At 40.6% G+C, this 12,068-nt stretch overlaps 1 protein-coding gene across 2 annotated transcripts in view; it reads right to left on the bottom strand.

The window, feature by feature from the left end:
* dennd1b (DENN/MADD domain containing 1B) overlaps positions 1-12,068 on the bottom strand; it is a 126,545-nt gene that overhangs the window by 91,724 nt on the left and 22,753 nt on the right. For both annotated transcript variants that reach the window (XM_037545298.1, XM_037545299.1), the window contains exon 3: positions 1,729-1,772. In XM_037545298.1, coding sequence (XP_037401195.1) covers positions 1,729-1,772 — 44 coding nt within the window. The remainder of the gene's footprint in view (positions 1-1,728; positions 1,773-12,068) is intronic.

The following is a 12,068-nucleotide window of genomic DNA, read 5'->3' as shown; positions in this document are numbered from 1 at the left end:
TGGATGGACATAACATCTTCATAAAACAGATTGTTTTGATACTAAAATTTGACTGGCCTGCACTCAAAGTTGTTGCAAAATAAAGTATTCACCATTCCACAGCAAATTAATTCTGTACTAATATGTCAATTTACTTAAAACACTGTGCACAGAATGAATTGTAATGCTGTTGGCATAGACCACAGAGTGTACTGACAGATGAAGATAAAGACATAGTTCTTTTAAGCTGAGGGACAGACAACTTCTTTTCTTAACAACTAGCCTAAAAGATAGCAGGCCAAACAGGCTAAAAGACAGTTAACAGACTCAACTACTTCCTCATTGATATTCGGTTTGAGGCTTTGAACTGAAGTATTTACTGATGAGTCACTGTAAAACTCAAAAAAAAAAAAAAAGTATGGTCCTTGAATGTCTTACACACTTCAAATGTCTCTGATCTGGGTTAGACCCGTCTTATGTAGTATTAAACCTGAGCAAAAACCAGAGTACTGAAGCTATAATTAATTACTGTTAACTATTTATTGAGAAATTGAAGCTTTGTGTCACGCTTAACAACACTCTTTACCTGTGATAAAATCACAGTAACACACAGCCTCTGATGTTACTTACTGCTTTATGTGGCGTTATCCACTATGCTATACATGTGAGCAGGTTGTTCATGAGCCAATCTTTGAAAAGAACAGTCTGATTGTAATTATTGGCTGTAATTCCAAAATCAGACACATAATATGCATCAGTGTAAATTACCTAATGTTATATACTGAGCAAAGCCATATGGGATACAATACACATACACATATGATTGCTTGTTTTTGCTACCATTATGGTTTTGCTTTATGAAAGGCCAAGAGAACTAAGAAATAAAACGTGGACAGACAGGCAGGGTGTGTGTGTGGGGTGGTGGTGGTGATGGTGGTGGTGGTTGTACATTCATACTCAAGTAAGTCCTTATCTGTTCACACAAAACAAATGAGGGGGAATTCTAGCCAGCTAGAATCAAGACCTGCTAAAAACAAAAAAATGATGAGAATTAACAGGCTTGATAAATGACCTGATTCTCTCAAACATATTCTGTTGGTCCCTTACTTTGATACAGAGCATAAAACATAATACACACGTAATGCCCATTTGCAATGGTCTGCATGGGATTTATCTATTAAGATGTATTATCAGTTTACATGTTTTATTAGGATGAGACTAAAGGATCCCCCACTGTTTTCAACACGCTCTTTCAAGAGGGATTTAAGAGTGGTGTAACGTGACACGAGCAAAGCATTGAAAAATAAAAGGCTTAACGTCTTTGGTTGTGACATCGCTGCTGTGGCGGGCGGATGAGAAAGAAGCCCAGCTATGCTGAAGGTTGTGAGTGTGTGAAGCTCCATCCATGCTCATTCCTGTCACGGCCACATGATAATTACCCGTACGTCAGTTGAAGACCTGCTCACTGCTTTTCATTATCGGCAGTAGCTCACTGTGAGGTGGTGGTGGTGGGGGGTAGGAAAAAGTGGGGGAGAGGGAGGGAGAAAGAGAGAGATTGATAGAGAGAAAGAGAGAGAGACAGAGACAGACAGAGAAAGAGAGAGAAGGGGAGCAAGACGTACAGAAAAGGAGGGGTCGCAGATGAGGTGAGGAGGTTCATTTGAACAGAAATGAGCGAAGGAGGAGGAAGAGGAGGAGGAGAGGGGAGAAGGAAGGGGAAAAAAAAAAAAAAGTTCCTCTGTTTCCAACCTGGTCTCCGAAGTCCTGGGGGAACTTCCACAGCACTGTCGGATCTGTAAGCAATTGACAGACAGCATTAATCAGTGGCTGCACAACGCCACGCACCATTCAGAAGACATACATATTAATGAAGGGGGTGGGGGCAAGGGTGGCTTCTCCTATGTGCCGACACACTGCAGCACAGAGCAGAAGTATGAGGAATTCTGCATATGCTAATAGCAGTCGTGCAGAGGCCCACAGACATACAAATCGTACATGCAATGAAAATTTCATATTGCACCAATCTTGAAAAATGTAATGTATTATTTGTAGAATTACTGCATCTTGAATTGCTATCGTTATTTCTGTACACCATTTGAAAACGCTTATTGCCGTTTACATTATGTGAATTTTTCATGAGGAAATGACCCAATAGAAGTGGCCCAAAATTACATTTACATGCATGAAAGTCACAGAAGTTTTTTTTTTTTTGTCCTTTTCTGTAAAGTTCCCTTTGCATTGATAAGAGGTTTGGTAATGACAGCTAGAATATGATACCTTGGGATTATACATTAAACATCATGCTCAGGTCAGCCCTTACTTAAACCATATGGACAGGTCAAACATCACAGAATCTCACAGAAACTGATTTAGTAATGACAAAGCTTTAACCCCAGATGGACATTGTTGCACCTACTTATCATCTAGAAACAATATTGACCTCTATCAATAGTTTTATTTAAACACTGGGCAAAGCCCACCCATCACTATGAGCAGGATTTATTCAGAATTCAAGATTTTATTACACACAGGTCAAAACTGACAAATGCTGTTATTAATCCCTTAAGTCCCTTAAGAACAACTGCAGCAATGGGCATATCCTACCCATTACTTTGTGAAGAAATTATAATAATCTTCCTCAATGTGTTAGTCTATGGATCCAATCCAATCAAACTATCATATTACCGAGTCCCTTAAGATCAATAACTGAGATATCCATGTTTACAGGCTAAACAGAGGAGCCAACAGCCTCAGTTCAAGCTGGGGGTGAATATACATACACTGCACACATGAAAACCACATATGGATGCTCAGAGGCAGGAGTTTGAATGACTCCAAAAGGACCTCCCTCTCCACTGACTCAATGGTTGTATTCAAAATAGCTTAACACACAAAGCTCAAGTTCTGACTGTGCACAAAATTAACATGTAGTAGCTTATGGAGTGTGACCAACATGAATTTCTCCAGTACACCAAAGAAACAGTACTGCTCTGGGCAGATATTTCAGTCTGCAGCTACCATCATGATATATTGCATCCTCTGATGCAATGTGGTCACTCGAGAAGGACACAGACATGGAACGTTATTGTCTGGTGGTGAAGTGATAGAGCAGCGTGGTACATAATTGCAACTGCTGTATACTGGATACTATACTGTACACTACTATAAAGCTGCCTCTTCACCATAACAGCCAGGTACAGCGTCCGCATTATTGCTGCTGCCCGTAAAAGCCTGCGGCCGATCTCACAATCCCTCTTCCCATCACTCGTGAAAAAGGCCTCAAAACACTCCTCCTGGGAAAGGTCCTCTGCCCTTTCCTGGAGGGGGCATGCCATCCTTTTAACTTTAAAGTTTTAACATTATTGTGAAAAACTATGATACAGTACGCTTTTTTCAGCATATCATGGATATCGTCACGACTGAAAAAACACTAACCAGTTACAAAGTTCATTTAAACAGAGTATAATTGGTGCTGTTTAACTGGACTTAGTACAGTGCAGTATTGTTTAACAATTGATCACTTAAAAATGACTGTTTTAACAGTCAAAATAAACATGCATCCCTGAGATATTAATATTGCAAAGATCAAAATTGTGATTATTAACAAACTATATAATGTGCAGCCCTGATGGCATCAGCCTTCTACCCCAACTATCCGGTAGGTTTTGACCGCTTGCCAACAATGACAAATAAGTGACTGCTTCTAAGCGAACCTTCACTCTCACCAATACCAATATACAGTACAGCTCTCTCTCAGGAGTATAAGGTCTCTCCAGCATTCAACATCTCTCTTCACACTCTTTCAGATGCATTAGTGTTCAAAACTAACAAGCTTCTTCCGTCTTTCTTCCTATTCTTTTGTCTTATTCAGACGGTCCATTATCAGTAAGACTTTTTTCACAATGTCAAACAAACATGACTCCAATACAGCGACTGTGGGGGGAGGGATGGGGTAGTTGGCAGACAGAGGTGTGTTACATAATCCCATTGCAAGATTTCACGGACCTTGTCTTCTAAGATTTTTTTTTTTCCTTTCCCAAAACTGAATTTGCTTCTCCCCAGGGACTGTGAGTCCGACTCCATCTGATCTGGCAGAGTTGGGTCAATTTTATGCTGATTTTATGGGTGACAGGATGAACACCAGTGCCAAGGAGAGGGAAAAAAAAAGAAAGAAGGAGGTGAAATAGGAGCTGGGAAAAAGAAGGGAGGGATAGAGTGAGTTGAAAAGGGGTGTGTAAAAAAAGATGAAGAGACTGAAGGAGAAGGAGAAGAAGAAATAAAAACACAAAAACAGTAAGAGTAGACAAAAAAAAAAAAAAAAAAAAAAAAAGACAGAGGTGGGGGGAAAAATGGACAAGGGAGGGGCTGCCCCTCCAAGAGGGTCCCATATTGTAAAGTATTCAAACATACCTCAAGACATGCTTATTCATATGAACTTGCAAATCTCAACCCCCAAGGGAATTCAGCTTTTTTTTTTTTTCGCCATGGGGGATTCACATAAAAAGCCCAGAATTCAGATGAGCTCCTTTCATAAAGGGCCTCTCTCTACAGTCCCACCTTGAACAAAATGTGTCTGTTAGTCTGGGTTAAAAGTGCCATACTTGCTCAAACACTATAAGAGTCTGAATATTCAAAGTAATCATCTTACTTGCACAACAAGAAATCTGTGGCTGATGGTACATTACAGTAACACTTGTGGACGTTTGTCTCTTTCTAATCTAAAAATGAGAAGGTTCTAATACACCTGTGACTAAAAAGAAAGACTGAATGGTACTGGAGAAAATGGTGATATTTCTAAGTATTGAAATAAATGTTGAGGGAAAAAAAGTTAGATGGGGCCTTAAATAAGTACTAAAAGGTCTCACTTTATTTGGATCGTCCACTGTAGATATCCCTGTACATGTCCCTATAGATTATCTACAACTGTTCAAATTGTTAACAAACTATCTGTTGGTTTAGGTTTTGGGTTGAGGTTAAGGTTAGGATTAGAGAAGGTTTACAGTTAAAGAAAATTATGGTCAATTTAGTAGATAGTTAGCTGAATGTAAACTGAAAGTAAATTAAGCATCTACAAAACTATCCAAATAAGGTTCTGCTAATGTGAAATAATGACTTCATTCTGTCAGTACTAGGGCTGGGCGATCTGTACAGTCTTGTGCAAATGTCAGGGATCACTTCATTGATTTCCAGTCAAGGGCCATTTCTGAAATTTCCAAAACTGGGTTCAAAAACTGATTTGAGTGCAAGACCCGGTAGACCCCAGAAAACTGTTATCATATAAAAACACTTCTTAAAACTACCATCTTTGAGAGGCGAAAATCAAGCTCTGCTCTTGCTCGAGATCTGAAAGAAAAGAAAAAAATCTAAAAACAAAAACAAAAGCACAGGTGTTTCTGTCCATCCTTCCACTATGAGATGACAACTCAGCGCTATGAGTCTGAAAGCACTTATGCCACTTTTTTGCTATCAAGAAGCCACTACTGACAAAAAGAAAGAGGATCATGGAAAGCAGAAAATGCAACCAAGAGCTACGACTAAACTTCAGAGGTGAGGAAAATATCCCTTTGGATTTATTTGAAAAACTGAAACACGTCTCCTGAAAAGAAAGTAAGCTGTAATAAAGATAGAGCGAACACATTAACTGAAAAATGATTTTATATTTAGGTGTTGAGGCTTATGTGTAATGTACAGTTTTATACTGATATATCAGTGTACACACACACACACACACACACACACACACACACACACACAGTGTGCACTTTAAGCCTGAATTTTCTATCCATGGCTGCCTTGAAGACTCTGAATCTGCCACAGAGAGGACAACTGATCTGTTAATCAGTGGAAAATAGCAGGCCAAAATTATTGTTCACTCTGATTTAGTCACCAACTGTCCTCCTGTTTTCTTTTTTTTTGGGGGGGGGGGGGGGGGGGGGGGGGGGGTGAAGGAGGGGTGGGTGTTACACTAGGGAATGTGGTGAGATGAAGGCCCCTGTCTGAGGGTGAAAAGCTGTCAAAGAGACCCCGGCTCCTTGCCTCTGCGGGCTCCCGCTGCCATATTGTGAGCGTTTTTGCGGGGGCGAGGCGTACGGGCAGACAGACACAAAGGGGATTAATGGGTTAAGGCTGAAAGTTGAAGGTTAGGAGGGTAAACCTAACCCCTACTGCTGAGCCAGAGAGAAATGTCACCATGACAGACCTGAGGCTGCTTAATCCCCACTCCACCCCACCCCACCTCAACACACACATATACACGCATACAGACCCTGCCTCACCCCTCTCACTCCCTCCCTAACGGCCTTCCCTCTGCCCCCCTTGGGCCTGATGCTGAGAGCGCTCCTGTTCCCAGCAGGTCTGTGAACTGCCCCGAGCCAGCATACACACCAGCACGCACACACACACACACACACGCACACACACCCAAGCTGAATACAAGAACGCATATTACACTAAACAGCAAAATTCGTTTATGATCATAACACATGATTCAAACTCAAAATTTCACATACAGAATCCAGGATACAAATACAAATCTGCAGAATCAAGAAAGTATTACACATTTTACAGTTAATATCTGCAATTTATTTCTTATCTGTCATCATTTCAGTAACTCTTCTTTACAATGTTACATTTTTCTTGTTCTTATTTTTTTTTTTTTTTTTTACTTCTGAGAGTCCTTGTCAGAACAGTTTCCTTTCAGCAGCAGGTGGTATGGCCATAAAATTAATATCCCAGAAAAAGAAACATTTCTGACAGTTCAAGTATATATCATGGAATAATGTGCCATGACATTTGTGTGAGAAGAAGCTCCCTGTGAGCATGAGGCCCCAAGAACGTGGCATCGTCCGATGTAGCTGACTGAGTCAGGTGGCGCCACAGACAGTGCAAGAGGAAACAGGAGCGTGGCAAGCAGTCTGGTGTCCATGATAGACTAAAGGCTAACCCCATGAGATCAGTCATTTCTTTGTCTGCCGCCACAAAGACAAACTGGACTCCCTCAGACTGCAACTGACTACACAGCAGGAGGTGATCAGGTTTAAATTTTTACTTGAAACGACACAAACATCGCTCGCTGGGTTTCCATTCAAATGTTTCGCAAATGATAGGTGCATATAGAAAATTTTGGAAAAACAGTGAATTGAGTCGTGTTTCCATCCACTACAGTTACGAGAAGAAACTAGATGACTTCAGCTAACATGATTAGTGGCTGTATCGAAACAAGCAGATGAAGAGACTTAACTCTGTTTTTGTTTAAGTAGAAACATTGTTATAGCCATTTGCCATCTTTTTATGATTGTCTGCAGCTTAGAGACATTGGGCAGGACAAGGAGTGACCCACCTAATAAAGACCGAAATCTCTGTGACACCCTGATGATGTCCACATTGTTGTTATCTGGGAAAAAAAATGCACCAGACAATCCTGGAATCACTTACAGCTTACAGCGTGATATATAATCGTTTATAAAAAAAAAAAAAAAATATTCCCACGACACTTTTCCATCTCATCCTTACGTAAAAAATCTCTTTTTGCATATTTTGGGGATTCTTCACATTTTAGGCCCTTTTCATTCAGGTTTTTTTCCAAAAAATTGGTGAACAGAAAACCCACTACTGACTCACTGAGCCATTCAGCCATACAAGAAAAAGCACATTTTGCATATTGTGATATCTGCACTTGTTTATGGCACTTCTGTATAAAAGTTATGACAAACCTCATAACAGAAATATTTAACACAGTATACCTGAAGAACTGTTTTACTGCCCACTACTAATTCATTGCACATGACCAGTGTTGCTCCATATGCAGGCTTTACCTGGGTGCACACCACCCAACAAAGTAAACTTACAGACACCCAAGTATATCTTCTCCCATTTGAACAAATTCCACAAATAAATACCTTGTTTTTTATGATTAACAATGGCATGCAGAGTCAGCGATGCAATGCATCACACTTTCCCCCTGTGGTCGCTCCCAACCATCCATTTCCATTCAATCTTCACCTATAGCCAAAGTCTATGAGGTTCTTCATATGCAAAAGTTAAAATCATGGCTATAGTGAGTTTGAAAATAACCTCCTCTCCATTCCACCCACCATGGTTACTGATTCTAAACGGCAAACTGTCAGTCTTTACAAAGCTAGAATGCAGTTTCAGGTACAAGCAATTGGGGCAGGCCAATATGACAATTTGTGATAAATTACATCACATCACATTACCATCCAGTACATTTGAGAACACTGACCAGCTACATGCTTCATTACAAACAGAACATTATTTCCCCCATTTAACTGGATTTCATACATAAATGTGAAATCACTCAGTTGTAGACACGCTTAGATCTTTCAGCAAGGGACCAATCGTCTTTTTTGTCTGTTCGAGCATCAAAAAGACAGCTATACATATCATGAACTATGAAAATGTCAAGCACCAAGATATTGTACTTTTGCCATACTGCCCACTCCTACAAACATACTAACTCAACACTGATGTTTAATTTCCATTGTCTGACTCATTAGAGCTTCATAGACTGTTAATAAGACAAAGACAGACTGATCCATATGATAACCAAGGCTGCGATCACAGGCCTACTATTATCACAGCCCTTTTGTCCAACTATAATAAATGTTATTTATAACAAATTTCATAACAGTAAAACAGCTCAAAGTGCTTTACAGTGAAGATATAAAAAAAGCAGGTAGACGAAAAAGTAAAATGGGCAAATATAACAAAAATGCAACAATTTTGCAACAATTTGGCAGTGCTGTTCACTGAAATGACTGTTATCTTACAGACGAAAGAAGCCACATGGGTAAATTCTTAAAATGTGTTGTTTGTCAGTGACAGTGGAAAACAATCTGGCACACTCTTGTCATCAGTCCAGGGAAAAGTCATTTGACTGTGCCACGAATACTGACTAATGGGTGAGAATTGAATTGAAATCACCTCAGAGGAGTGAGCTATTTTCGATTGCTTCGCACCCAAAGTGTAGCAGGGCTGCAGCTGATGGCGGGGCTCAGAAGGACCAACCATTGATCCCCCCTGGGCTTCATGCCCAGCTAACCTTCGACAGGACCGCCGCCGCGTGGCAACACGCTAGTGCCCTGAGCGCAGGCGGCGTGGGTCAGTCGCAAATCAATGTTTTGACGTCCCGGGGATGCCTGCCTTTAAAAGTCGATACGCGGTGCTTTGATCGAGCCTGGGCCGGGGGGGAGCAGGTTAATAGGTGAGTGGTGGAGAGATCCCAGCATGCTCTCGCAGCTGACACCACTTTTTACCACCTCTGTCTGTCTTTCGGCACTCTGGATGGGCCAAGGAGATATCGCAAGAATATACAGACACAACAAACAACACGGGTCAGACTTGAGGCCAGCCCAGCTGCTTGGCTGTCATCGTATGTTAATAGAACTGCCAGTAGCTTCATGTATTTGATTTTGTCGTGGGTCGAGCCGTGCTAAATAAAAGGTCTACAACGGCAGTGATGATGCCAGTATGTCAACAGAATCAGCCATCATTATCTTGAATGCACTCAATGACTGACAGAAAATGTTTTTGGCAGTTTACAAAAGTTCTTTCTTTAAATTAATAAATTAGTACAGCTTAAAATGGGTCAACAGGATAAACAACAGTTTGTTTGCTAGCGGCAGCAAGTTCTGAAGGAATTCTTAAATAAGCTGGACTACATTAGTATAAACATTTAGGAACAATGGCAAAATCTGTGACTAATATAGGCAGCAACAGTATCGGCATAGCTAACGAAGACCACTAATACAATTTAGATTAGAAACCTTTACAGCTGTAAGAAGCTAGATATAAGTAGCCATAATATACAGTGTATTGTACTCAAAACAGGAAAGATACTATGCCTTTCATTGTTAAATACAAAGCCTGACTGAATGCATCTACATTAAATACATTAAATAAAAGGCAACAAACAATAATTTGCTAAACGCAAATATTACACTCTTAATACATGCTGATTATTTGATCTGAAAGCAGGAACGAGGAAACAATATCTCTCGAGTTTCTGATTCACACATTTGGACGATGACTCTGAACACACCTAAGCATGGTTTGAACTAGGGAAGTGAAAGCAGATAACCTAGACTAAACTTCAGTGTGAAAGTCCCAGCTTTTTGCTGCAAAGCGAAGTGCAACAGTGAGATGCCAAAGTAGTAGGAAGACCACATCATTCAACAGGTTTCCACACCAAATACATGGCTTCATAAATGACCTCCAGGAAGCTGTAATGGTGTACAGTTATGGTGCATCCTCCTCTGTTAATTATGACATTGTGTTTCATTGAACCTATAGTACGCTAACAGTAAGCTTACTAACACATTTCACTGTGCTGGAACAAAAAGAAAGACAAGAATAAGTATGAGTGACGTGCTACTGATGTTACTGAGTGCAGAACACCTGTCAAGCAATAACACAGACCTGTATGTACAAAAGGAGGCACTCTAGACTCTAGTCCCACATTTCACACACTGATCTGCAAAAAGCAGAGAGGAGTCATGAGCATCAAAAAGCTGATGTTTACACACTACTACTGGTTCATTGCTGGGTCACCCCAATTTTTTGCCCCAGTTTAGAGATGCTGGTATTGGTACAATATCATTCAGCATTATCTGATACAAGTACCATGTAAAAAATCTATCCTGAAATAGCACTCACTCACATTGTGATCTTAGCTGTGCATTTCTTCCTGTGGAGCACCAGCCCACTTTTAGATGCTCTGATTTAGTGAAGCACTTTCATTAAAAATGCTCATTTTGAAGCAAAGTGGTTGTTTAAATAAATAAATAAATATCAGAACCGTATCAGCCTACACTCAAGGCTTCAGAGTCAGCATTGGCATCAGAAAAAGTGGCATCGTTTCAACTCTACCCTGCTTTAAGTACCATTTTACAGTGTGCCCAATAATGACTTATGATTTGATTGGCTACTCTGAACTTACGAGCATAATCACTGTGCACTCACAATATACATGCAACTAACTAACTGTGTTTTAACAAAAGGTGCCTAATGTACTGGCAGTCAAAACACTAGCAATGCAGATATTATAACAGTTTCCGTTTCATATTTTTGGATAAGTTGGGGTCGCCTCTCACCATGCTCTTCTTTGGATCACAACATCTAGTTCATTTTATTTCAGTTGTGACTCATATACACTCAATATTATTGCTCATATAAAATCAATAGATATGAACAAGGCCTGCTTGTTGACAACCTAGGATGAAGAACGCCGGTCACGTAACGCCTGTATCCACATTCCCCTTTTCTCCCTCTCCCTGCGCCTCCTCTATCCTCATTCTCAGCCAGAGGTTAAACTGCTGAACTCTCAACCTTCTTGGCAAAGTCTTTTTTTTTTTCTTCCTCTTCTTTTTTTCCCCCCACTCTTATCTATAAAAGATTTATTTCACAGTATGTAGTAGTCCGGATTAGCCCACTCCATGCCCCAGAACAAAGCCATTGTCTGTGTGTCCTAACAGGTCTGTGGAAAGAGGCAGCCAGTTAGAGGAAGCTGCAGCTACTTAACGCCCACAATAATGCCATTGTAAGTGGCACACTGGAAGGGTCTCGGGTTTTCTTTCGGGGCTCGTCTAGACTTTGAGCAAGAGAGTCAAGGAACTGGGAGAAAATCCCATCAAGCGGTCGAGTGAGAGTTAACTAAGGTAACCTGCTGTGAACCTGATGAAGATGTCAACTGAACATATGGAAGAGAAGAAAAAAAAGAGAGAGAGAAAAAATTCTATTGTCGGTACAAGGAGCTTTTTCTCCCCCTCCAGAATGAGGGGTGTGCAAAAAAGAGGAGGGGAGGATGGTGTTTGAGTGCCAAAAGCAGGGAATAACTGTGGTCATCAGTTTACTTCTGGATCAGTAGCTTTATTCCAGCGACGAGCAGCTCCGCCTCCAGAGCTCACAATTAAAGGGGTAAGCAGATTAGTGAGCATCTTTGAAGCTCGGGCAGAAAGAAAACACTCACAGTTGTTCAAAAAATTTTTTCTCTATCTCTTTTTTTGGCTCCCCTGATTGCTTGCTGCAAATGGCATTACATTTCATGCTACTTTAGCAAGCAAGGCCTTCAA

The sequence above is a fragment of the Pygocentrus nattereri genome, chromosome 15, assembly GCF_015220715.1.
Source record: "Pygocentrus nattereri isolate fPygNat1 chromosome 15, fPygNat1.pri, whole genome shotgun sequence".
NCBI lineage: Eukaryota > Metazoa > Chordata > Actinopteri > Characiformes > Serrasalmidae > Pygocentrus > Pygocentrus nattereri.
Note: the sequence above shows the minus strand (reverse complement) of the source record. Positions and strands in the feature narration are given on the sequence as shown.